Source organism: Ziziphus jujuba, chromosome 10 (assembly GCF_031755915.1).
Source record: "Ziziphus jujuba cultivar Dongzao chromosome 10, ASM3175591v1".
Taxonomy (NCBI): domain Eukaryota; kingdom Viridiplantae; phylum Streptophyta; class Magnoliopsida; order Rosales; family Rhamnaceae; genus Ziziphus; species Ziziphus jujuba.
Window position 1 is genome coordinate 28,125,047 of NC_083388.1, and position 26,916 is coordinate 28,151,962.

The following is a 26,916-nucleotide window of genomic DNA, read 5'->3' on the forward strand; positions in this document are numbered from 1 at the left end:
TTTTTGTTCTAAACCATACATTTTCACGATATCTAACAATCCTCTATAGCTTTAACTTCTAGATGCATATGTACAATATTACACAGGTCCTCAGACTTTAGTACCGTGGATTAATTGTGGTAGACAGAAAGTTTGGACCCTAATTATGTTCCTAGGCTTTTAACATCGCAAAAGAAGGATTTATAAAGATAGGTTGGTTGGCTTGAGGAATCAAGGCCCAGTAACTAATGAGAATAGATATGTATGTTTCTGTTCAAATAATGAAAACTCATTTGACAAAAGATGTTTACTGGAGATCAAAATTACATATATGTATCCCAAATGGTCTTTCTCTAAAATATATAAGATACAACGCATATTAAACAATTGTTGAATCTTTCAAATGGTATTCAGTCAGAAACTATTGACTACAGATTTCGAAGGTTCAAACAGAAGCTTGGGGGTTCAATCATAATCTGAGATCAGCAAGTCACCAGAGACGATTCTCAATCACAAATGATACGATACTTTTCAGTGTCTCCTGCATATAACATAGCAAAATCATGAAGAACGAGCTCTACCATCTCATCATTTGCTCAAATGTATCTGGTAAGATTTGGTTAGTACCGCTGAATGGTCTTTGAGACCAAGAGAGAGGACTAAAGGCCTGGAGGAACCGGATATGCTGCAAAAACAACAAGCCGCTTTAGAATATTCAGGAAGGAAAACATTATCTTCTTAATAGGGGTAGTATTTGTGAGCAATTGATTAATGCTTTTAGTTCATATTCTACAAGCAAATCTTGACAATCTATTTTATTAAATAGAATAAATTGAAAAAATGAAATTGCTCTGCATCTATAATGCTGGACTAGAAATTTATTTACCTCATGTGTTCAATCAGTTGGCGAGCACATCCCAACAGCAATGGCTGCACCATATTGCACAGGGATATAAGAAGGGATCAAACAAAAATATGCAAAACATGCTTGCTTACCTCATCTCGTTTGCCAAAGATTATGGAAACATCGAATGTTGGCTCGGTCAACACCCCTTCTTCTTTCCTGGAAGTGAAGGATGCAATTTAGAAGCTTCTAATATGGTTACCATTTCTAGATTATCACTTGGATAATTACAAACTCTAACACTATATTCACCAAAGTATAAGATCTCAAAGAACCAAGTGTGGAAAATTTGAACCCTAATTAAATTTTAAAATTTCAAATTATCAGATTAAGAAAGATATAAGTTATTGTCAATTTTATTGAATATGAGGAATAGAACTCAATGTTTTATTTCTTCCTGGAAGTGAAAGATTCAATTTAGAAGCTTCTAATACTATTAGCTTCGTACATGTATTACACTTTCCCTAAAGGGCAGCAGGGTAGAGAATGTGAATCAAAATTTGGCCAACAAAAAGCATACAATGATTTAAAAAAAGAACCCACAAAAAAAAAGAAAAAAAAAAGGGGCTATTTTATTTTGAAAACAAACACTAAAGTGCAATGTTCGTAGAATATCCTCATAAGTATCAATTTGGATAGATACATATTACTCTGAAAAATACCAGCAGTTTGGAAAATAAATACATCTAATCGAGAAATAATATGCGGACCTGGCACGCAATATGGTCCCCATAGTCCCTATTTGAGTTGCAATAACCTGGTAAGCAACTTAAACGTTAGAAATATTATACAAACAACCTCCACCCCTCCATGCAAATAAACAAACGATTAGGTGAAGTCAGATTCACTTAGAATTGAAATTCATCCTAGCTCAGTCTTCCCTAGAAGCAGAATGCAAAGCTATAGAATGGGCAGCTCATATAGCCGAAGTCAAACAATGGAAATAACTTGATATTTTCATCTGATGCTCTTCTGGCAATCCAGGACATCAATTCAAGAAGTGAACCAGGAGGTTGGTCCACCAGACAAGAAATGTTGAAGATCAGATTGAGGCTTGAACATTCCAGCTGTTTGTTTGCTTGGAATGCACGTTCTTTTAATGGTCTTGCTGACTTTATTAGTGGCAAAAAAATCTTCATCTCTTTATAGTACCTTTTATTTAGGACGTTTGTAATCCGAACTCAATTCCTGAGGAATTTGGTGCTGCTGTTATCTCTGATATTTTTGACAGCAGCTTAGATTTGTAGCTACATGCAATCTCTAATTTACAAAAATAAATAAATAAAAAAAATAAAAGATTAAACTTACAAGAAAATGATCATCATAACCGCAAATCACCACATCAGTTTTGTTTCCCTGCCAAGCACAATGCATTTTACTGAGAAATTTGAATTTAAGCATATATCAAAAGTGATCAGTGAAAGAGCAATTGAACACAAAAGGAACAAAAAACTGAATAAAAAATGAGCTTTATTATGTCAAAGAGATGAAAGAAATAACAAGAGCCCAAATAACTGAAACAGTGAGAGAAACAAAAAGATGTAACCTTTATGTCTAAAGAGAGCTTCTTGTGAGGAACAGGAAAGCTTGGGAATGAACTGCTCATAACTATCTCCCAAGCCACAAGGAACTTAAGCTGCGAACTCGGACCTGGGTACTATAATGCAAGGGTTCTTTGTTACAGATTTTGCAACCACTAGAGAAGAACCTGTTATCAAAGTTCCTTCTTTTAGTTGATAATAAAAAGGCAAAAACCATATACCAAATTTTCTATTAAAACTCAAGGCTAATTTAGAAAACCCAATTTGAAAGAAAAATCAAAGAAAGTTAAAAAGAATATTAACTTTATTGAATTGCCCCATAAATTAAAAAATAAATAAATAAAAAAAATTCAGAACATACCCAGAAAAAAAAGCACCCATAATTATAGCAAGCAAAGAAATATATAAATCAATCCAAAAGTCCAAGAAAACATATAAACGATCACCTTTAATTCCGATTCTGAAAGACAGAGGACCGTGGTTGAGAGGAGACCGGAGGAGACTGGCCAAATTTCAGTGAGAGAAAACGCCGGCGGTGAGAAGAAAGAAAAGGTGAATTGAGGAAACAAAAAGAGGTGCTTACAGGGCCAGGGCGGGCCTGGAATGGAATTACTGCAAAATTTCCGAAAATATAACCCGGCCCAGACCTGCCCGGATAAAAGCCCAAAATGGTTTGGAAAAATAATAATAATAATAAACAAAAAAAGCTGAAAATTTTGGCAAACGAAGCACTTAAAAGCTTTTAATTTTAATTTTTTCAGTAAAAGACGTAAATATTACAAGCAATCTCCTATTTCCGGCGCTGTCCCCGAAAAAAAAAAAAAAAAAAAAGGAAAGAAAAAAGAGAAATCTTCTGGTTCTCAAGCCTGTGTATCCCGCGCAGTCAGATTCTAGGGTTCATTTATTTCAAATCAAGGATTTGGATTTCGAATCGGAAGGTAATCTGCTGTGCTTTCTCGTAGATTCATCTATCTTTGTAAGCTCTGTATTCATCTTTATTATCCCTTATTATTATTATTTTTTTTACAATCCTCTCTTTTCGACTGCAATTGCTTAATTTTCATACTCAATTCTCTTTTCGTAAACTGGAAAAAACTTGTCCTCCGTTTTGCGCTTTAGGATTCTCAGTGTTATCCTATGTTTCTTTGGTACTTTCCTCACGACATTAAAAAGATTTTTATTTTTTTTTTATTTTTTTGGAATTTGAATCCGAATTTGAAGTTGTCAAAGTTCCTGGATAAGTTTCTGGCTAGCTTTAGACTATAACTTGTGCCTGTAGGTTTTTCTATAATTGGTTACTGAAGTATCAATGTTTCTTGGTAACCTGAATTTTATGCTTTTGTTCATGATGGGAATTTAGGTATTATTGGGTCCAATAGCCATTGCTTGTCGGTGTTAAAATTGCTTCTTTTGCAAGTTGGTGGAGATAGGAGCATATTAAGTGTGTTAAAATTGCTTCTTTTTCAAGTTGGTGGAGACAGGAGCATATTAAGTTTAGGTTGGATTGGTATGGCAAGAAAATACAGTACTGAATCAAGTGATGATGATGATGTGAGACATGAAAGAGATAATAGTCGATTAAGTAGTAAAAAGGAGTCTAGATCAAGCAGTCATCGTGATCGTAGCGACGAAAGTGATTCTTCAGATTCTGACAGAGCAAATAAGACTAAACAATATGATAGATGGGATGGGCATCGCAGTGATGATAAGTATAGGGAAAGGGCAAGTGATAGGGATGGTAAGGACAAAGATAGAAGAAAACAAAATGAGCTGCGGGATAAGAAGGGATCTAGTAGAAGTTTTGATGATGAGGAAGAGCAAGTAGAGAGAGAAAGGGATCAGCGAGGAAGTGATAGAACCCATCGACATGCTAATAAGCACAGACAGCAAGATTCTGAGGAGAATGTCAAGGTTAAAGAATCTCATCGAAGTTCCGAAGATGATTATGATGAACGAGTGAAAAGGGATCGGCATGAGAGGGAGAAGATTTATCAGCATGAGAAGGGGCATAGAAGACGGAATCATGAGGATGGCTATAGAAGCAGGGATCGGTACTCACGTCGACAATCAGAGGATGGTGAAAGTGGGGAAGAACAGAGGAAATCAGAACGGAGAAGAGAGAGGAGACACGATGATAAACATGACAGGCTTAGAAGCAAGGATGATAGCAATGCTAAGTATCAGAGAGATAAGGAGGTGAGCGAACGCCAGGGAGATTATAAGAGTTTGAGGGAGAAAAGTGAGGGAAATGGGAGGATCGATGAGTCTTCGAAAACTCAAGGGAGCAACTTGAATGCCGATACACCAAATTTGGGTAAGAGTGGAGGTGTTTACATTCCTCCATTTAAGTTGGCTCGGATGATGAAAGAGGTCCAAGATAAAAGTAGTGTTGAGTACCAGCGATTAACATGGGATGCCCTCCGAAAAAGCATAAATGGGCTTGTGAACAAGGTGAATGCCACTAATATAAAGAATATTATTCCAGAACTCTTTTCAGAGAACCTGATTCGTGGAAGGGGTCTTTTTTGCCGGTCATGTATGAAATCACAGATGGCATCACCTGGATTCACAGATGTCTTTGCTGCATTGGTTTCTGTTGTCAACACCAAGTTTCCTGAGGTCGGTGAACTTCTATTGAGAAGGATTGTCTTGCAGCTTAAAAGAGCATATAAGCGGAATGACAAGGTGCATCTTTTCTCCTTCTCTGTTATTGCATTTTGACTTTAGTTGATATAAATATGCCTTGATTTGTGTCTAATTCTTTTTAAATTGGCTTTACTTTGTTGTCAGCCACAATTACTAGCCGCTGTTAAGTTCATAGCACATCTAGTGAACCAGCAAGTGGCTCATGAGATTATTGCTTTAGAATTGCTTACTGTACTGCTGGAGAACCCTACGGATGACAGTGTTGAAGTTGCTGTTGGCTTTGTCACTGAGTGTGGATCAATACTGCAGGACCTTTCACCTAAAGGACTGCATGGTGGGTATGGTTTGAAACTATTGTTGTAAAAGTTTGGTTGTGATCTGTTAATGTATTTTACATAGTTTATGACTCCGAATTCATCTGTTGCTGGTCTACACTTTTAAAATACATATGGCATGTATATATATATATATATACTGTCTTAATTAGCAGCCAGAGAGGAAATTGCTCTTGCGTAGATTAATACTGCAGGAATTTCACCTAAAGGACTCTATGATGGGTGTGCTTTGAAACTATAGTTACAAAAGTTTGATTTGTTAATGCACTTTACATGATTATGATTCCCCAATGTATCTGTTGCTAGTCTACACTTTTAAATTTCACATGGTATATATATATATATATATATATGAATATATCCTATCTTGATTAGTATCCTGAGAGGAAATTACTCTATGGTGGTGCAAGGAAGAAACTAGTAGACTTTATGGCTTCTCTCCCATGGTTTTCTTCTATTTCTTTTCTGTTTTTTTTTTTTTTTTTGCTTCTTTTTTTTTTTTTTTAATTTTGTTTTTTAAAGGGAATAAGATAGTTATTTTGTACTTTTAGATGCTTCTGACAGAAAAAAGTTTTGCTGTGCTCTAAGCAGATATTTGTTATACATTAAAAGACGTTTTTTGGTTTGAAAAGCTCTTCAATGTTAGAATGTTCAAGTTTTAGTATAACACGAGTTTTTTTTGGGGTTTGGATTTTTCCACTTTTAGTAGTTATCCTGTTTTTAATTTTAAATTTCTTAGGGTATTACGTATTACATGTATCTATGGTTCATGTCTGGTCATTGAGTCTCTCTCTGAAGGTCTGTGTCCCTTAAACAATTTGCAGGAAACCTTTTTAGATGTAATAATACTTTGTTATCTTTACAGGTATCTTTGAGCGTTTTCGTGGAATTCTGCATGAAGGAGAAATTGACAAAAGGGTTCAATTTTTGATTGAAAGCTTGTTTGCTTTAAGGAAAGCAAAATTTCAGGTAAGGTCTATATCTCCTTTTTCAGGTTGAAATGTGTTTCTAGAAAGTCTATCGAGGACTTATGATGTCTTCTGTAATGTTTGCATTTGCAGGGCCACCCAGCTGTTCGTCCAGAATTGGACCTTGTAGAGCAGGAAGATCAACTAACACATGAGATTTCTCTTCAAGAGGAGATTGACCCAGAAATTACTCTTGGTATATCTTACAAATATCAAATTATCAGCAGTTTTTTGATGGATCTACAATTTGTTAAATATGATGGATTTTAACTTTTTAATATTGTTGTTCAGATATATTCAAACAGGATCCTAATTTCCTTGAGAATGAGAAGCGTTATGAAGAACTGAAGAAGACCATAATTGGTGATGAGTCTGAGGATGAAGAAGGTTCTGATGCAGCTTCAGATGGTGAGGATGAAGATGAGGATGAGGATGAGGATGAGGATGATGTTGATGAGGAAGTGGAAGAGGAGCAGATGAAAATAAAAGATGAGACAGAGACCAATCTTGTAAATCTTCGGAGGACAATTTATCTAACAATTATGTCCAGTGTAGATTTTGAAGAAGCTGGTCATAAGCTCCTCAAAATTAAGTTAGAGCCTGGTCAAGAGGTAAGTTATATAAGCTCTGCTTGCTATTGGTGTTATCTTGTTGCCTATGTTGATTAAAGTGGAATCTGATTTGCATCAATAAGTCTAATTTTGCACTTTTTCAATGTTTTAGATTCACAGTTCTAAAAATGTTTCAAATTAACTTCTAATTGTTGCTTCGAAGCGAACAATTTTTTTAATTTTTTTGTTATTAATAGGTAAAACTATTAGTATGAGGCCTGACCTATGCATAGGCTGTAAGATGTATAAGAAATGAAAACTTTTAGTTCCTTGTACAATGATAATTTAGAACATTTGATGATAAGATCATGTTGACTGAAGTTTGATTGGGCAAGGACTTGATAAGCTACCAGCTAACTCGCAGTGAGTGCCTTGGTGTTGAATTTGAGATTTGGGAGATACATTTTGGGCACATGCTGTATTCATGAAGTTTGTATTACTTCATTGGAGATTTCTTGTTACTATTTGTTACATCATTTTATTCTAGGTTATCGATGTTCGGTTAGTCATTTTGGAACTCTGCAGTTTTTGCTTTTTGCTTCTTATTTTTTATTTTTTATTTTTTATTTTTGGGTGCAGTTTTTATCTTTTGTTAGTTTAATATCGTTGAACTTGTGCCTGCTTTAGCCTCATGCAATTATTCTCAATTTGCAGTTCTTAAATGTATGATATTTGTTATTTGGGAGAAAATTTAAGTTATCTTCTTTTGGCGTATGCAGATGGAGTTATGCATTATGCTTTTGGAATGTTGCAGTCAAGAGAGAACCTACCTCAGATATTATGGTCTCTTGGGGCAGCGTTTTTGCATGATTAACAAAGTCTACCAGGAAAATTTTGAGAAATGCTTTGTCCAACAATATTCTATGATTCACCGGCTTGAAACAAATAAGCTGCGTAATGTTGCAAAGTTTTTTGCCCATTTACTTGGCACAGATGCTCTGCCTTGGCATGTTTTGGCCTATATACGCTTAACTGAAGAGGACACCACTTCTTCTTCTCGTATTTTTATTAAGATTCTCTTCCAGGTAAGTTTCAAGACGCTTCTTCATTCTCCTATTTCCTGTTAGGTTTATATGCTGATTTATAGGGCACTTTTATATGTTGGGAAGCTCTATATAATTACTGCATAATCAATCTCATAGTAAATTGAAAGCCTTGATTCTTGGTAAAGTTGACAACAGTTCATTCCCTTTTATGAATAAGCCAACCTAAAATTGAGTATGGAATATCCATTTTTGGCCTTATGTTGATAATGATAATCATTATAGGTACCTCTTTAGTGTGGATTTTCTTATATCTGTTTGACTTCATTAGGAAAAGGCCCTTTACTGCTGATGGCATCTAACCACTGATGAAGTTCTCAAACAGTCATAGTCATGTTAATCTTTCCTTTTAGGTAGCTCTATTTAGAGCTTTTGAGACTTTCACTCCATTGGTTTTATGAAAACTTATTGTGGGTGAAGCACGATGATGTTATCATTCTCTGTGCAGGAATTGTCAGAGCATCTTGGCATACGATTGCTAAACGAGCGGCTTTCAGATCCCACAATGCAGGACTCGTTTGAATCAATTTTTCCAAGGGATAATCCCAAAAACACTCGATTTTCGATCAACTTCTTCACTTCCATTGGGCTTGGTGGCATCACAGAGAATTTGCGTGAGTATTTGAAGAATATGCCACGTCTCATCATGCAGCAGCAAAATCCAGTGTCAGATGATGAATCTGAGGGCTCTGGATCATCAGATTCTGATACAGGTAGTTCTGAGTCAGAATCAGATTTATCAAGTTCAGATGAAAGTGAAAGGGAAAAACAAAGGAAACGGAGGAGATATTAGAAAGCCCTCTTTCGTTTTTCAGTTAGCATCTGTGAAGCAGTCAATCTACTTTGTTCTTTAGCTTTGTTTAATGTTGGACAGAAATGAATTATATGGTCTTTTTTTGTAATTTTTGTTTATGTTGTATTTTTCTTGCTCTAGCTAGTAACAACTTAACAGAGATTTTGATATTGTGCTCAAGAATTCATTGCTGCCAATTTTTTATATTCGAGCTGAGTTAAGAGGAAAAATTATCTTGGATTAGAATGCAAAGTGCTTCAAGTTAAAATTTATCCATATAAATGTTAACGTAACCTGTTAAAATCGAAGAAGTTGCCTCTCTATTTTGCTAATTTATGTGGTATATTCTTTTCCTGCTTGGGTTTTAGTTGTACATTGGCAGAGAAGCTCCACAAAATCGAAAGAAACGACCCAATGTGATTGTTATTTGTTACTAAACCCTTTTTGATGGTGCTATATATGCGATAAACTAGCTGAAAACAAATTTTCATGATATTGATTAGTATACCAGTCAACTTGGAAAGAATTATGAGACAATTTTCTTAGGTTGATATTAAGAATGAAAATACGTATTCGCCCCTCCTCATGACCTTCTAATATTACTTCTTTTGGTAAGCATTTTCTCTTATACCACAAATTCAATTCCCTAAAAATAGCAATGGTGATGAAATGCATAATGATTGGTTTGCTAATCACTCTTTTGGTACAGTGAATCCGTGACATTGTTCTTTATGCTAAAAACAAACATTTCCGATGAGCATCTCCATGTCTATTTGGATCTGGTCTACCACGTTCGAAAAGACTAGAAGGATGAAAGAGATATGCCATTTAATGCCTTTTGATAATGCTTTTTGACCATATGCCTATATAAATTTTAAAAATTCCGTGTGGTGCAAGAGTGTCAAAATGATACTTTCTTTTTTGTTTGTTTTTCTTAATTTGCCCTGAATGTTACTTCTGGTTTTGCTGCTTCTTGGAAGGGACAGTTTACCTGCCTAGTATTACCAATTGTTTTCGTAATAAAACTCTTTTACAGCAACATTTAGACATCAAAGGTGTCATGGTTGTAACTTTTGGAGAAACTAAAATGTTAGCCACAATACAAACAAACTCAACTTTGTTTAACAGCATTTTTCTTTTTTCCCCTTTTGCTAGAAAGCTTTTCTTTGAAAAAAAAAAAAAAAAAAATTGCCCCCTTAAGTAATGTAATATATGCTTGTAAAAAAGCACCAAATTGGTACTTGCTTTGGTCAAATATCAAATTCCTAAGGCATCCATGTACTGGTTTGCTGTAAATGTCTACTTTTGGCATCCAACATATTTCTAATCCTTTAAGACTTAGAGGGTGTGCTTGACTTGTAAGGGAAAGAAAAGCACTTTCATCATCACCACTGTGCTAGACTAGTTACTTTTCTACTTTCTTTGAAGTCACTCAGCTGCACCTTTAGCTCTTCAGTACAAATTGGATAAACCAGTTTCTACCCATTACGCTACGCTACATAATAAAAAGCAAAAAAAAAAAAAAAAAAAAAGGAAAAAGAAATGATGTACATATTCAGGAAGGAGAAGTGTATGGCTGTTGCTTTCCACCTCATGAATGGTAGGGAAGCATATGATTTACCAATTCCTCCACCTAAATTAACTTGTAAGCAAATTAATCAATGTATGAAATTTGGTCCACTGATTAATTAATGGCGTTTTCAGAGAAAGGGGATAAGAAAGAAAGTGGCTTAAGGGTCCTTTGATGCTACTTGACACGTATTCATCCATCCATCCATCCATACATACATACATACATATATACGTTTATACATAATGTATATGCGCCATCTACATAATGCCTGCATCATTTTCCAATTCCTCTCTCATGATTTTTCCCTTTTCCATCCAATCACGTATGACAAAAGGTTTGCGGGGCCTCTGTAAATTTGCAGCGAAAGCAACTTCAAATGCAAAAAGAAAGTTATTCCCAGACCCACTATTCAATCTCTGCGCGTATACAAATTGTCTTCCCCTTGACAATTTTTTTTATATGATATATACTCCTACCATATATATATATATATATATACACACACACACACCCTTGTAGTAATTATGATCCCTCAACTTGCTCATCGAATTGTCCCTAATACTAATTTATTTGTACGAAAACAACAGAAACCAACCACTTATTGCCATTTTTGTTATCATCCAAAATCCTAAGCGAAAACGGCAATAAGTGATTGGTTTCTGTTGTTTTCGTTATCATCCAAAATCCTAAGCAATAAATTGATCAAATAAAAACAACCAAAAAAAAAAAAAAAAAAGCTCAGCAATAATATTGAGTGTACATATATACAGATAAGGTTGTGATATAATATATGCACATCTCTCATTGATGCAGCTGGAGATCGAAGATTTTCCTTGTGATTTTGGCCAAAGGAAAGTCTAACCAATCATAAACAAATATTAGCCAAGGTGGTACCACAAAATGAATAAAAATCTAAACAATATGATGCGTTATCACAGCTGTCTTTGCACAATATAATTTGTGACACTAAAATTGCACAATTATAATAGTGTATTACAGTTGGACTACTCCCTCAAATTCAAAATTAAAAAAATTTCATTCATCTGCTTTATTTAGAAGAGGGAAAAAGTACACGAAATTAAGATTATCACACGAAATTAAGATTATCACCTCAACTGTGGAAGAAAGGGTGATCATAAAAGTCATATCAGAAAGAAAGGAAAATGAGGCATTACATTTTCCACTCGTTTTCCCACTTGATCAAACAAGAAGCGCAGAAGCAGAACTAACGAGAATGCGGTGTATGATGCAGTCTCAATCCACGTAGGTTGGGGACAAGAGGCTTTTGTTTGGACTTTTATACAAAAATATTTGGCCGGGTCCGTAAAAAAGTCTTGGCAAGTTGCATCACAGATGTCTCTGAAAAAGACAGCAAGTACCGACTGCATGTGACTTATTAATTCCCAGAATAAAATTAATCTTCTCAGCACCAACACAAACAAAAAAGAGAGTGATATATATATATATATATATAGAACTAATTATAATTATATTCATGCTTTTGCTGTGTGTTTTTCGTTATCCTTATATATATATATATATATTCTTGAGCAAATGGTACGTACTGCTTATATGAATAAAGTCTATATGCGTATGATAATATAATTTGTAATATTTTGGTTGCTTGAAATATGCAGATTTCACCAGCACTAAGGATCGTATATATAGGCATGAATGCCCTTATTTTGTGCGCACATATAGAATGTGTTTTGAAGTTCTCTCTCTCTCTCTCTCTCTCATTAAAATAATAATAATAATAAATAATTAAATAAATGAATAATTAAAAAAAAAAAGAAGAAGAAGAAGAAGAAGAAGCAAGCTCTCTCTCTTTCTCTTTCTCTCTCTCATGTCTAATTTGTGGTACACAGTTTAGCACCTTTAATCAAAATAAAGTAGATAGGCTTATAAGGGTCACCTCAACACTGGTAGTCAATAATTGCAAAAGTGAAAAGAAAAACTCTGGGGGAAAAAAGTCTAAATACTCCCATTGTTTATCAAATTCCAAGCCACAATTTGGAATATATGAAGGTGGATACTACATTGATGTTATGATATCCACATGTGGGATATTCTGCTCGTGATCTTTAAGGCGTTTGTTTCTATAAGAAAAATATTCACTTTTAGGTTTAATTATTGTTTAATATTGACATTAATATAAAGGTATATCTCAATGATAAACATATACATATATATATGTCTCGTCTCTTGTCTTATCTATTGACTTTGTAATATTATAATAAAGTGTTTTTTTTTTTTTTAATCAGAGTCATTGGAATATTTGCTATAATAAGAGTGATCTTATAGAGTTTAATATAATGTTATAATTGATACATTTTTTTGGTAATCATTATTGATACATCATGATATATATATATATATATGAAATCTTTGATAACATGATCATAATATTATAACAAAAGTCTTTTTATCATAAAAATTGAATTTGTAAGGTTGATTTGATAAGCTTTTAGCATAATCTTATCACTATTATTCTTTATATTTATAAATATATATCTTAAATCTCTTATGATATACAATTTTTTTTTCATCACAAATTATTAGATTTTTAAATTTTAATAAATTTTTAGTATAATATTATCACACTAATTGATCTTCATATATATATATATATATATATATATCAAATTTCTTATGATATGATAATATTATACTTAAATATTTTATCGCAACTATTGGATTTATAAAATTGATATGATAAGTGTTCAATATGATATTTATCACGTGATCACATAAGAAACTTTAATAGACAACAATTAATTTAGATATGATATTATTTTAAATTGGAGTATATATATTCAATGCTAATTGGATTATAGCATCAGTAAAACAAAAAAGTAGTTATTAATATTATTATTATTATTATTACTACTTTTTGTATATTTGGGATGAGAAATAACATAGATAAAAAATAATAATAATAAGAACAATAAAATGTAAAAGAAAAGTTTGAGTTGGTTTGTCCAAACAATCCGCATTTCCATACATTCAGAACACATTGATTCTCCCGAGACTTAACCTTTTATACCTTATTCTTTATATTTGAAAACAAACAAATTAATATTCCATCAACAAATAGTTTATTTTTGTTATAAATTTACGATAAAAAGAAAGTATTTTCTAAATTCTACTACATATAACACAACACAACCTCTTATTACAAATTGATTTTTATTTAATACGAAATGTTAACAAAAAAGTAACAATAATATGTACATTTAACGAAAATGTCTCATTCTTTTATTTTTTATTTAAAAAAAAAACAAAATGTCTCATTTAAATTGCGTTAGACTATGCAAGTTTTTCTCTATTAGATTTTTTATTTATTTATTTTATTTGTGAATGGAACTATTAGAATTTTTATTATTATTGTTTTTTTCAATTTGAAATAATCTATTAGACTATTACGTCCCTATGAGTATCAACTTCGTCGCAGTACGGTTATATTTGGGAATGAAAATATTCATTGAAGCTTATAATAACAAAAGTTTGAAACATTATTATGCCCTTTTTTTTTTTTTTAATGAATAAAACATTATTATGTCCTTATCGCAGGAAATATCCTTAACTTTGTAAGGGATGAATAGTTCATTTTTCTATTTATATAAAGGTTTTTTATTTTATTTTTTTTAAAAAAAAAAAACATTTCTTTTGTCTGAATATTGGAAAAACCCATCCCTTTTATCAAACTTGTTAGGTAAAAAGTCGACTTCAATAAAATTTTTAATTTTAAATTGATTGAATATGGAGTAAGCTGAAGAGATTGTTCTATAATTAATAATTATTGTTCTATGATTAATAATTATTCTCACCTTTTGCCCTGTTAACTTGTTATCAGTAATAAAATTACTTCATAGAGGTATATTCATTTTTCTTCATGATATACCAATAAATAATTAGACCTTCATAAATTAAGGAGATTAAAAAATATATTTTTTAAAAAAGGTCGAGACCCTCAATAAAAAAATAAAAATAAAAATACGAATAAATAATAATAATAATAATAATAACAATTCCTGACGGCTTTATTTTCAGTTAAGAGATGCTAAAAAAAATATCAGTAAATTAAAAAGCCGTTGGGCTCTGCCTCTCCTCTGTTTTTCATGTCATGATTATCAGCTTATTCTGTTCAGTATTCTTGCTGGGTCAAAATGAGTGTATCGGATTTTTAAATTTTACAGTTCACAATTCTTTCTTACTTAGTCAAACGCCCCAATAATACGACACCATATCCGTGACTCCTAACCTGTTTCCATCCCTTTTTTATTTGTAGATTTTTTTTTTCCTTTTTTTTTTTTTTTTGGATATTCACGGTAATTTTTTTCGAATAAATCCTTCATTGCTTTGTTTGTATATATATACAGGCATTCACATGTGCTTCTGCTTGTAAATACTGTTCTTTGCTTTTCTCTACTCCTTTCTTCAAAGAATTTGAAGCACACCCCGTGCGTGTTTTTTTGTACTTTGTTTCTGTCTAGTTCACTGAACTTGGAGTTTACTGTTTTCTGAGTTTTCACTAAATCTTGTTCTTCTAACATTTTAACTCAAAGTGTCTGGTTCTGGGTTTTAATCTCTCTTTTTCTTATTGATTTAAGCCAGGATTGAGGGTTTTCCCGTTCTGGGTATCTATCAAAATCGATTTTTTTTTTTTTTTTTTTCTAGTCATCTATATTTTGATTCTATAAAATCAAAAAAAATTTCAATCTGGGTTTTTGGTAAAGATGAAAAGTTTTGCGTTTGTTGAGTTTTTAGTGGTTTTTACAGTGTTTCTAATATGTGGGTTTGTTATGAGTAAGGAATGTACAAACGTTTTTCCTCCGCTATCATCGCATACGTATAGATACGCGCTTTTAACATCAAACAATGAAACTTGGAAGAAAGAGATTCTTTCATATTACCATCTAATTCCAAATGATGATTCTTTGTGGAAGAATTTGATTCCAAGAAAAAAGTTGAAGGAAGAGGACGAACATGATTGGACAATGATGTATAAGAAGATGAAAAATCCAGATGTCCTTGATGATGTGTCCGGAGACTTTCTCAAGGAAGTGTCACTGCATGATGTGGGATTGGATCCTACTTCTCTACATGGGAGGGCACAGCATACAAATTTGGAGTATTTATTGATGTTAGATGTGGATAGATTAGTTTGGAGCTTCAGGAAGACAGCAGGTTTGTCGACGCCTGGGACACCATATCAAGGGTGGGAGAGTCCGACTACTGAGCTTCGTGGTCATTTTGTAGGTTGGTTTCTTTCCTGCTTTTATTTTCATTTTGTGAACGAGGACTCAACCTTTTAAGTTTTTGTATCATTTATATGATTGTTTGAATTTGCAATTTGTCTCAATTTCTTAAATTATATTGCTTCTCATAGTCTTTATGTTGAGGTTTCAGTTGTTATGTTTATAATTACTAAATTGCTTTTGTCGTATTGAAGGGCATTATTTAAGTGCAACAGCGCAAATGTGGGCTAGCACTCACCAGGATAGACTCAAAGACAAAATGTTTTCCATAGTTTCCATTCTAGCTGACTGTCAGAAGAAAATAGGCTCTGGATATCTTTCAGCTTTTCCATCTGAAGAGTTTGATCGGTTTGAAGCTCTCCAGCAAGTATGGGCTCCATATTACACCATACACAAGGTATTGCTTGCTTGATTTGTTTCAAAGGATGCAATAAATACAGTTCGGCTTCATAATACATAATATGATTAGGTTTTTACTCAACTTCTTTGACAGATCTTAGCAGGCTTATTGGATCAATATATATTGGCTGGCAATGATCAAGCTTTTAAGATAATGACATGGATGGTCGACCACTTTTATGGCCGTGTTCAAAAAGTGATCACAAAGTACAGTATAGAAAGACACTATCTGTCACTCAATGAAGAAACAGGTGGCATGAATGATGTCCTTTACAGATTATACACTATAACAGTAAGTAGTGTGATAAATTTCCCTTCCACCTTCATCAGAGCAATCTTTTCTTTTAGACATTTTAGAAATTTCCATTAACTATACTATATAGGAATTTGTCTACAAAGAAAATTGCATTAGATTTTAAACAATGGGGAATTTTTGCCTTAAGATATCTCTATACACTATTCACAGAGAAATAGTGTTTTCCTGCACAAAATATATTAATTATCTAATGTTTGTTGCAAAAGGATAGATTTTAATTTAAAATTGTTACCAGCAAGTAGATGACTTGCTTAGTATTAATATGAATCCTTTAAAGTCTCCGTATGTTCCATGGAATATCACTGGTGTAGTTCTAATATGTAGTTGCAATGCACTCATATCATTGTAGAATTGGGTTCTGACAAGCACATTTCATGTTTATATGATCAGAGAAATGAAAAGCATTTACTGTTGGCCCACCTTTTCGACAAACCGTGCTTTCTAGGTTTACTTGCAGTACAGGTAAACATTGTTTCTTTCTGGTAGCTTCTATGTTGTCTTCTATATAACTATAATAAAACCATTCATTATGTCTAGATAAAACCATTCCTTTGTCTGATTGGGATTGAACTGAAAGAGTATTGTTTCAAAATTACTTTTGACATTTTTTAGATTTTAATCAAGCCATTCCATCTCACCAAATTTCTTTATTATGCTTGTAGGCTGATGATATAGCTGGCTTCCATGCTAATACACATATACCAGTTGTCATTGGTGCTCAAAGGCGATATGAAGTCACTGGTGATCCACTATATAGGGTAACTTTTATTATCTGTAAATTAATTTAAATCATACAGAATATAACCTAAAATTTAAGCCTGATTTATTGCTCATGTTTGTCCATAAATCATTCTTTATTTTCTTCCTGTCTCTTTCCTTCAATATTGTTTGTTTTATGAATGTTTTTTGTCCATTCAAATGATATTAATTAGGCATGGTGACTGTACTATGTGCTTAAATTCATTTTAGTTTTATAATAGTATAGATTATTATAAGTTTCTTTTAAATTATTTTGCTGGATATCAAAATTTTGAATCTTCAGGAGATAGGGAGGTACTTTATGGAGATTGTTAATTCTTCTCACGCCTATGCAACAGGAGGAACATCAGTCAGCGAGTTCTGGTATTGTTCTGAGGCAAATTTAAGTTTAATTTCATGATGTTCAAACCAAGATTTTCTTCTTCTGTGTGAATCTTCATAATCAGATCAAGATTTGTGTACACCTCCTCTTGTCTGAACATTGCTAGCTATAAATATACTACTTCTGGTCGTGCATTAATTGTCTTTTTTGACTTGTGAGAAGGTCTGACCCAAAGAGACTAGCAACCACTCTTCAAACTGAAAATGAAGAATCATGTACAACTTACAACATGCTGAAAGTATGTATAATCTTTTCTTCCTTCAAAGTTAATGATGGGTTTGTGATTGGTTACTCTGGAAAAGAGACACTTTATCAATCTTTCGGATTATTTCAGGTCTCACGCAACCTATTTAGATGGACCAAAGAAACAACATATGCAGATTACTATGAGCGGGCATTGACAAATGGTGTGCTAAGCATCCAAAGAGGAACAGACCCTGGAGTGATGGTTTACATGCTCCCACTGAACAGTGGATCTTCCAAGTCCAGAAGCTACCATGGATGGGGAAGACCATTTGAGGATTTCTGGTGCTGCTATGGCACAGGTATGATCTTTTATGTTCTCTCTCTGTCTCTCTCTCTCTTAGAAATTACATTAAAAAATGGTGTTATTGCAACTTGAAAATGTTTCTTTCTTTTCCATTTGTGGATGTGATGAATTATTGAATCCATATAACATCTTTAATGCCCCACTTGCTGATTTTGTAGGAATTGAATCATTTTCCAAGTTAGGTGATTCCATATATTTTGAAGAGGAAGGAAGTACTCCTGGTCTTTACATCATCCAGTATATATCTAGCTCGCTTAACTGGAAATCTGGACAAATTGGGCTGAGCCAGAAAGTTGATCCTGTTAATTCATGGGATCCCTACCTTCGAGTGAATTTGACAATCTCTTCAGTGGGGGTATATTAATCGATAGTCATCAATTTTTATGATGCTTTGATTCTTGTAACCATGATTCATTTTAATCACGGGCAAATGAATCACAGGCAGGAAGTACATACAAAGTTTGTAGGATTTTTACCAGAAGTTTGTAGGATTTTTACCAGGTCTTGTTAATGCAGGGTACAGGCAAATCGTCTACCTTGAATTTGCGGATGCCAATTTGGACGCAATCAAGTGGTGCAACAGCGGCTTTAAATGCTAAAAGCTTGTCTGTTTCAGAACCCGGTGTGTGATGCAAAACATAATTTCTTAGCCATATTTTCTGCGGTTGCATATGTATTCTTTTTTTTCTTTTTTTTCTTTTTTTTTACCTATTATCTGATCCTTTCCACCTGTCAAAGTATACATTATTTTAAGCAAACTAGAAAGTTTTTTCTGATTTTTTCTACTCTGTAACACAGGTAGCTTTTTATCAGTTTCTGGAAATTGGAAACCTGGGGACACTTTAAGTGTTCAGCTTCCCATTAGTGTAAGAACTGAAGCAATCAAAGGTAACCCAGCATGGGTAATCCACTTCTATGACATCAAACGCTTATAAATCGCCTGTTTGGTTTTAGTAGCTGTAGAAACAAGCAAATTATCAAGAGTTGACATAATACTGATAGTCTTTTGCATGAATATCAGATGACCGTCCTGAGTATGCTTCACTTCAGGCAATTCTATATGGCCCTTTTCTGCTTGTGGCTTATTCAACTGGTGACTTGGATATTAAGGCTGGTTCAGAAAACTCCCCTTCAGACTGGATAACTCCAATCCCTGCTGGTTACAATTCTTACCTGTTTACTTTCTCCCAAAAACATGGAAGCGATTCTCTTGTCATAGCAAACTCAAATCAATCATTGGTTTTGGAGAAACTTCCTGAAGCTGGCACAGATTCTGCTGTTCATGCCACTTTCAGACTCATCTTTCATGACTCATCTCTCTCGAATTTCGCTACAACCCAAGATGCTATTGGCAAATTAGTCACACTGGAACCATTCGATTTGCCTGGCATGGTTGTGGCACATCAAGGAGTAGACGGCAATGTTGTAGTTGCAGGTTCTTCCTTTGATGAAAGTTCATCAGTTTTCCGTGTTGTTCAAGGATTGGATGGAGTTTCTGACTCGGTATCCTTTGAGTCATACAGCAACGAGGATTGCTATCTATTTAGTTCGGATGGTGATTCTGATGGAAGCTTGAAGCTGAAATGCAACTCAGAGGAAAACACAGGTAGCGATTTCAGTCAAGCAACCAGCTTTGGTTTGAGCAAAGGAATAAGTGAGTATCATCCTATCAGCTTTGTAGCTAAAGGAGCAACAAGGAATTTCCTTCTGTCACCATTAATAAGTTTCAGGGATGAATCTTATACAGTATATTTCAACATTTAGAGGTCAAAACAGTTTAGGGAATAGGAGAGCAGTGGCAAGAACAAGCCATGAACAAATTGGACAAGAAATTTACAGTCTATTTCTCATATTAATCAGCATGTTAATGTTACTCTCAAATTCTATATTGAAAATGGGTGTACGATTAAAAAAAAAAAAAAATGTGAAATAGCAATTGTAGGGTTTGAAAGGAGAGAGCATATGGCGATGGTCCTGTCCTTTTGGTTCAATAAGGTTCTTCACATTATTTGTACTGAGAAAGGAAAAGGAATAATTCTGTGGATATTCAATAAAATCTAATTGAGTTTGGGTAATTCTTAATTCATTTGGTTCGGTATATTACAGAAGTTGTGTATGGAACTCAAATTTCTCTCTTTTTTTATTATGGTTTTGAGAACGGTAAATTTAGCCGTCGTTTTATATTGCATAGGTATTCTTAATATATATATATATAATGTTTCCTAACAATACCGGGGAGATCACAGTAATCTTCACATGTAAAATCAACCATGGCAGTGGCATCCAAAGGAACAAACAGGAAGAAAAAATAACATTTTTTTTTTTAATTAAAAATAAAGATATAGTTCAGATGTAGGCCTAGCTTAATAAACCACTTTTATCGAAGCCCAATACATATTCAAAGATGTAGACCTGGCCCAGTATAACACTGGGCCCCCGACAACAAACATAAAAGCAACTTCAGCTGCAAAATACTACCAGCATATAAATAGTTGTGGGTCAAGTAGGGGTTTTAGAATTTTAGCATCTTCGGATTCGAGTATTTTTATGGCGCAGGAGCTTCAGGGCCGTCAACATGGTGGAAAAGGCTGCCAGGGAAAGGAAAGAACAGTTTATATGTAGATTAGACATGGAAAGATGAAAACTTAAACCCTTTTGAGTGAAGGTAGAATTGCACTGGCTTGATATGGATTAAGTTTGTGCTTGAAGTGAAAGAAATTCCCTATTATACTCAAATGCATAGCAGAGCTGCACTGCCTCATAAATCTCACTGTTTGATCTTTTTTGGAGACTATTGCTTATGGGACTTGGTTTGTTAATTTTGTTTCACATAAATTAAGCACATTCAAGAAGAAGGCACCGAAGGCAGTAAAGGAGATCAGAGGAGGTTTTGCTCAGAAAGCTATGGGAACAAATGATGTGAGGGTTGATGTGAAGTTGAACAAGCTCATATGGAGCAGCGGTATCCGAAGCGTGCCAAGAAGAGTTCGTGTGCGCGTTTCCCGGAGAAGAAACGATGAAGAAGATGCGAAGGAAGAGCTTTATTCCCTAGTCACTTTTGCAGGGGTGCCAGCACAGGGCCTTAGGGGTTTTGGAACCAAGATTATTGAAGCAGAGGATTGAACCATTAGCAAGATGTCTACGCTTTACTAATTTAGTTTGGGGTTTTGTCTTTGGATCGTTTGGAGTAACTAACACTTGAAGTACACAGCTAAATGTCAGCACAGTTTGTCATCCAAATTTTCCTTTTTTCCTAATTAGTTCACTCTTCTACCCTAAAGGGTCATTTTGGGATTGAAAAGTTGACTGGCTTAATTCTCTTTACATTTCCTTTTTCATGTATGAGTACCAACTTTATAATAGAATTTTATAAGTCGTCAAAATTTTGTGATAGGGTGAAAATATTCACAAAAGTATTTAGGTTTGGTTTTATGGATTATCTTAGTGTTAGCGATCAAAGTTTTTTGTTGTAAATTTGTTTTTTGAAGATGCCATTCTTCAACCCGAAAAACAGACAACATGAAAAGTTCACTAATGATGGTAGAATGATCAAAGAACAAGACCATGAAGGCTTGACAACTAGGACTGGTTTTTGCTGATCATCTTAAACAACAATTCAGGTTTAGAATTGGAATTTACTTTCATCATTCATCCATTACCAGTTATCAGTCCTCATTACTTTCAAATTGTCCCCTCTTGATTTTGTAAGAAATTTTTCATGTCGGTTTCACAAAGGCAATCAAAACGCCTTAAACATTAATAAGCGCAAGCGAGGCGAAATTAGGTAGATCCAAGAAGGCATTGAAGTTGAAATTTCACTCAAAATAGGTTGTGACAAAAGGTACCTTAGATGTCAAAAAATTAGTGAATGCAAAAAGAAGAAGTTTTACCATAAAATGGTTGATAGATATGGGAAGGTTGTAGAAGAATATTCTTGGTATGCAAAGATTGTACAATGCTATGTGGGATGGTTTCGTTAATGGGTTTTTCATTGCCAACCATGCAGAATTTGCAGCGACCCTTGTTGGTTTTGGACCCATACTCCTATATCACCTTCAGTGAGGTCATTTTCTCACTAATGCTTCCACGTGTGAGTGTCTTTGCTATTATTTGAAATTTGTGACCAAACCCTCCAACCAATCTCCATCACCCATTTTCTCGCTTTCCATAGACCTACCTTTACGCTAACCTAACCTCGTGGCTGAACTTCACCACCCATCCAAAAAAAATCCCAAATGTGAGTTTTCTACTACTGCAGTTTGAGAGTTCCTCAGGTATATGTATTAAAAGTCAAGAATTTACTGAATAAGCTAGGCTCCCAAATAGTCAAATCTAAATCTTGTCGTTGCTGAGCTGTACAAAATTGAAACCATGAGACGTTTGACAGAGGCAGAGCTAGGATAAATCCAGCTTACACCGTAATTTGAGGCCTTTTTTATGCCACTTTTCAAATGCAATTAACATTCTAATTATTATTATTATTATTTAAAAATCACTTTTATACTTGTACAATTCAAACGTACCAATTATTATTATTGAATAAAACTTTTAAACTTTCAAATATTCCAAACTTCCATGAAGAAAAAGAAAACTTGTAAATTCAAACATTACTTTATTATCAAAAGCAAATATATATTATACATTTCTTTTTTTGGTGTCAGTATCGACTCAATCATACATGAGTTTCGATTACTCTTTTTCTTAATCTTCTTCTTTACTTATCCCAAACCAACAAAAAAAAAAAAGAAACTCAGACCTTTTCATGCAAAAATTAACGTGCATGAATTGCTTCATCAATTTTGCATAAGAAGAAGAATATTTAACGTAGGTTTAACATATATAAACACCCAGATGTAATCAAATAATTAATGAAGTCTAAATAAACCCCCATATAATAATTCTGTCTAGCTTACATAGAACATAATCCATATTCATATTCACCACCGCCATAATATATGTATTTTTATGTATATGATTTATCTCCTTAATCAGCATGCTTTGTTTAGAGGCTTTCCACATAGACAGGCATTATAAGTAAACGACGACGCTTCAAGATGATCGAACGGCGACCCCGCCGGAATCCTACCGCATAGCTGGTTGTGGCTCAAATCTAAATGTCCGATAAACGACGCCGCCGATATGGATTTCGGGATCGAACCGGTCAGTTTATTGTACGATAAGTCGATGACGGTGAAGTAGGATCTCGGCCCGAAAATGTCCGGTATTCTACCTTGGAGGGAATTGCGGCTCAGGTTCAAGTCGCTCACGCTCGAGCCCAACAGGCTCGCCGGAATGTAGCCGGAGATTCTGTTGGAGTCCAGGTTCAAAGTTCCGAGAACCGCCATTCTGCCCAGCGACTCAGGGATTGTACCGGAGAGCCGATTCAGAGAAAGATCCAGATCTGCCAAGCGGTAAATCTTGGAAATGGAGTCAGGGATGGTTCCTTCGATCTGGTTACGGCTGAGAAGAGCGCGGCTGAGCATGGTGAGTCGGCCGAAATCTCGGGGAATCTCGCCGGTGATTCGGTTGTTTCGGAGGTCGAGATGCATCAAGCTGGAGAGATTGGTGATGGAGGGAGGGATTCTGCCGGAGATGAGATTGTCGGCGACGTTAAGAACGGTGAGTCGGTGGAGGCGACCGATATCGGAAGGGAGCTCACCGGTGAAGCGGTTGCCGATGAGATCGAGGATTCGAAGGAAAGGCAAGCGGGAAATACAAGGCGGAATGGGACCGGAAATGGCCTTCCAGTCGGCGATGGTGATGCTGGAGAGGCGTGGGAGTGTACAGATGGAAGGGGAAATGGAGCCGGTCATGTAGCCAGTGCGGTGGGCCTTCTGGAAAATGGGGTCCTCGGACTCGCCGCGAAGATTGATGTCGGCGACCTGGTGAGTCTCAGGGTCGCAACTGATGCCGTACCAGCCGTGGCAACAGTCGGTGCCTGTCCAAGAGTTGAAGATTCCCAAGTACGGCTCGTTCAGACTGGCTCTGAATGCCAGTAGGGCTGCCCGGTCTGACGGCGGGCAGGCGTTCACGGTGAAACTAACGGAGAGCAGTAATAGTACCGTTATACGCATAGGAACACCCATGACCGATCTCTTTTTTTTTTTTTTTTTTTTAAATTTAGTTTTGGTGAGTTTCGAGTTTGAGTGTGTTTGGTATGTGGTGTATTAAGCAAAAAAAAAAAAAAAAAAAGTAGTGAAGTTAATAGAGTTCTGAGAGAGAAGAAAGAGAAAGAGGTGAGCGGTGAAGTTAATTTGTCAGGGCTACGTTGGGGAGTGAAGTATGGAGTAATGAAGATGGCATGCTCTATCGTTGCAAGCTGGATTTTATATTTATAGACTGACAACATTTTTTTTATGACGATTTTGCCCCGAACGTGGTCTTGTTTTGTTTTCATTTTGATTCGGAAGACGAAAAGACTGGGTTCACTGCAACACCTCCCATTGCTTCCACGAATTTTCGTCAAGTATCGCCACGTCACAGTTTTTAATCATAGCTGCTATTTAATTATTATTATTAAGATTTGAAATGATAGGTTATTCTACTATGTTACCACCATTTCTTAATTTTGGTGTATATTGTCTAAAAAAATGTGGATTATTAATAATTTGAGGCATGTATATATATATATATATATATTTGATAAATTAATTATATATTCAATAATATTGGGTTGGTTGTTTTATGGGCACTGTTTTTTTCTTCACTGCTGCTACTGTTTCTTTACATGTAGTTAGTTTGTACTTTGTGCATGTTTAAAAGGTGAAAGATTTACCTTTCCTTCCTTGTAGCCTTCAATTACTCAAAACGTCGGTCACCTTGGACTTATTACTCAAAATGTTGCAATTATAAGTTTGAATTGTAACCAGTTATGTATATTCACTGTATGGTCTCATCAGTATGTTTGGTAGATTAAACCAAAAGCACGTATGAGTGAGTGAATGAATATATGAGAATTCTACATACATAGTAGAAAGAAAGGTAGATATGGAATAGAAGAAGTGAAAAAGACCAAAGCAAATTGCTAGCTAGCTAATAATTGAAGGAGAAGAAAGGATAGAGCCTGAGCCATAGAGAGGTGGGACATGCATGGTTGGTTTGGGAGAGGAAAGGAAAGGGATAAGCTTTGTGGTTTTGATGGGAAGTACGATAAGAATACTGAGGATGAGCAGCACTGGAGCACTCTTATTTTACATGCCAGCACCACACATGACAATTTGACAATGCTCTTAATATTGGTCTTCAGGAGCAGTGAAGAGCAAAGAGGGTGGCTTTATAGAGAAACACGTAAATAGAATGTTAGGCTCACCCTTTAATTTTTGTCAGGAAGAGAAATACTTTTTTCAAGATAAAGTTGTGACTAGTACTACTGGAGACTTCGGATCCTATTACTGCTGCATTAAAATATATGCAATATTATTTATTATTGGTTTTAAATCTAAACCCAAAGATTTATTTGGCAACTATCAGTCCATGGACAGTACTGAAGTCATTATATATATATATATATGTGTGTGTGTGTGTGTATTATACAGATTATTTTGGTGGTGATGAATAATTGAATCATGTTTTATACTACTTATATTTATTTTCTTGAAAAAACAGAAATACATGGGATTTATTATCATATATTAGGTCATTGATATTTGAATATTAATATTGAAAAATCATATTTTTAAAATTATATTATATACTCAAATGAAGTTGGCTCATGTTGTAAAAGATAAAAATATTTAAATATATATATGTATATATCATATAGATGCGTAAGCAAATTGAAGACTTAGTGACTATGCTAAGGGCAGTTGTATATATAGCATCATGGATATATCTAAAGTGGGACAGCTAAATTAATCAAAGAGAATGGCGAATGCTTTCCGATAATAGCAATTCTCTCTACAAGGAACGCTACTTTTTTGAGATCTTAGAAATTGACATATATAAAAATATATATATATATATATATATAAATATATATAATCTTTTTTCTTTTGGTTGGTGGGATGGCTATTTTTTTCTTATTGACTTTACATTGTTTTTTTCTGTAAACGACATATTACACTATCAATTTATTCAATTACATGTTGTTTTCTTCTAAAGGATATATATCATTCTTCCATTTTCTTTAATATTATTTGGGAGAATAATGTATTTTACTAATTGTCCCAAGCAATTTAAAGCTGAATCCATATGGAAATAAGAAGGGTAATTAGGTTAAGAGGATATTGTTTGGTTGATCAAACGAATATGTTCATTAATATCTAGGTCGCACTGCCAATTAATACTACAATCTTTGTCTCCCGTATTGGAATCAATAGTTTGGTTATTCAGGAACTAGTCTATTATAATATTAAATACCCCCATCAAGACATGATAGAGCCCAGTTTGTCCACTTTTTAGTAATATTGTATATCAACGCTTAATTTTAAGTGCCCTATATATCAACAAACTGTTATTCATCACCAAAATATATATAAACAAACAGTGGAAAACTGACCCACTATACATGAGTAAGATTATGGATGTGTACCATTAATATTATTATTGTGGATGTAAATCAAGTGAGGACAAGCCATGATCAGTCCATCTTATGAGGATATCAAACACAAACTTATAATAATATGGATTCCACACACTCAAGCCATATCTACAACATTTGTCTGTTTTGTATCACCTTTTTCCTTTTTTTTTTTCTTTTTATTTGCTTTGTCAGTCTAAAATAAAATAACAAAAAACGGTACAATTAGCTTAAAAAAATTTCCAATTGTCTTTAACAATATTTTCTTGTGGACTAAAATGAAAAAGCCAAAGCTCATGATTTGAAAGGGACCTTTTCAACTTCACATGTATATTACT

General features: G+C 34.3%; 4 protein-coding genes across 6 annotated transcripts; 2 read left to right on the forward strand and 2 right to left on the reverse strand.

The window, feature by feature from the left end:
• Nucleotides 1–225: 225 nt before the first annotated feature.
• On the reverse strand, nt 226–3,045 carry LOC107412712 (uncharacterized). The gene is made up of 8 exons (XM_016020537.4): nt 2,871–3,045; nt 2,430–2,591; nt 2,192–2,239; nt 1,594–1,640; nt 976–1,042; nt 866–909; nt 607–664; nt 226–520 (listed from the first exon to the last, which is right to left on the reverse strand). Exons 2-8 carry the CDS (start codon nt 2,487–2,489, stop codon nt 470–472), a joined length of 375 nt encoding a protein of 124 aa, XP_015876023.1. The 5' UTR covers nt 2,490–2,591; nt 2,871–3,045; the 3' UTR covers nt 226–469.
• A 163-nt stretch (nt 3,046–3,208) lies between these two features.
• Nucleotides 3,209–9,026, forward strand: LOC107412715 (uncharacterized). Of its 3 annotated transcripts, XR_007239152.2 has the most exons (9): nt 3,209–3,362; nt 3,785–5,109; nt 5,215–5,404; nt 6,271–6,374; nt 6,467–6,569; nt 6,665–6,984; nt 7,704–8,009; nt 8,299–8,380; nt 8,476–8,612. XR_007239152.2 is itself a non-coding variant. In XM_048468117.2 (8 exons), exons 2-8 carry the CDS (start codon nt 3,934–3,936, stop codon nt 8,818–8,820), a joined length of 2,544 nt encoding a protein of 847 aa, XP_048324074.2. In that variant the 5' UTR covers nt 3,210–3,362; nt 3,785–3,933; the 3' UTR covers nt 8,821–9,026. The 3 variants fall into 3 exon arrangements, 2 of the variants coding, with proteins under 2 accessions (XP_048324074.2, XP_048324075.2); XM_048468117.2 differs by lacking the exon at nt 8,299–8,380 and having other exon boundaries at nt 3,210–3,362; nt 8,476–9,026; XM_048468118.2 differs by lacking the exon at nt 8,299–8,380 and having other exon boundaries at nt 3,213–3,400; nt 8,476–9,026.
• A 5,497-nt stretch (nt 9,027–14,523) lies between these two features.
• On the forward strand, nt 14,524–20,142 carry LOC107412716 (uncharacterized). The gene is made up of 12 exons (XM_016020540.4): nt 14,524–15,655; nt 15,849–16,051; nt 16,148–16,345; nt 16,760–16,831; nt 17,032–17,127; nt 17,412–17,491; nt 17,673–17,748; nt 17,845–18,055; nt 18,219–18,415; nt 18,577–18,682; nt 18,859–18,948; nt 19,082–20,142. The coding sequence occupies exons 1-12, from the start codon at nt 15,133–15,135 to the stop codon at nt 19,822–19,824; spliced, it is 2,595 nt and encodes an 864-aa protein (XP_015876026.3). The 5' UTR covers nt 14,524–15,132; the 3' UTR covers nt 19,825–20,142.
• A 2,772-nt stretch (nt 20,143–22,914) lies between these two features.
• LOC107412713 (DNA damage-repair/toleration protein DRT100) lies at nt 22,915–24,360 on the reverse strand. Its single transcript, XM_016020538.4, has one exon. It carries the CDS (start codon nt 24,144–24,146, stop codon nt 23,049–23,051), a length of 1,098 nt encoding a protein of 365 aa, XP_015876024.2. The 5' UTR covers nt 24,147–24,360; the 3' UTR covers nt 22,915–23,048.
• Nucleotides 24,361–26,916: the final 2,556 nt, after the last annotated feature.

What these genes read in the sequence shown, in the direction of transcription:
- LOC107412712 (XM_016020537.4), bottom strand. Translation starts at nt 2,489, where the DNA reads ATGAGCAGTTCATTCCCAAGCTTTCCTGTTCCTCACAAGAAGCTCTCT. An exon ending in AGCTCTCTTTAGACATAAAG is followed by an intron (nt 2,240 to 2,429) that starts GTTACATCTTTT and finishes TGTGCTTGGCAG; the next exon opens with GGAAACAAAACTGATGTGGT. An exon ending in GTTATGATGATCATTTTCTT is followed by an intron (nt 1,641 to 2,191) that starts GTAAGTTTAATC and finishes GTTGCTTACCAG; the next exon opens with GTTATTGCAACTCAAATAGG.
- LOC107412715 (XM_048468117.2), top strand. Translation starts at nt 3,934, where the DNA reads ATGGCAAGAAAATACAGTACTGAATCAAGTGATGATGATGATGTGAGA. An exon ending in CATATAAGCGGAATGACAAG is followed by an intron (nt 5,110 to 5,214) that starts GTGCATCTTTTC and finishes CTTTGTTGTCAG; the next exon opens with CCACAATTACTAGCCGCTGT. An exon ending in TAAGGAAAGCAAAATTTCAG is followed by an intron (nt 6,375 to 6,466) that starts GTAAGGTCTATA and finishes TTGCATTTGCAG; the next exon opens with GGCCACCCAGCTGTTCGTCC.
- LOC107412716 (XM_016020540.4), top strand. Translation starts at nt 15,133, where the DNA reads ATGAAAAGTTTTGCGTTTGTTGAGTTTTTAGTGGTTTTTACAGTGTTT. An exon ending in CTGGTGCTGCTATGGCACAG is followed by an intron (nt 18,056 to 18,218) that starts GTATGATCTTTT and finishes CTGATTTTGTAG; the next exon opens with GAATTGAATCATTTTCCAAG. An exon ending in TGACAATCTCTTCAGTGGGG is followed by an intron (nt 18,416 to 18,576) that starts GTATATTAATCG and finishes TTGTTAATGCAG; the next exon opens with GGTACAGGCAAATCGTCTAC.
- LOC107412713 (XM_016020538.4), bottom strand. Translation starts at nt 24,146, where the DNA reads ATGGGTGTTCCTATGCGTATAACGGTACTATTACTGCTCTCCGTTAGT.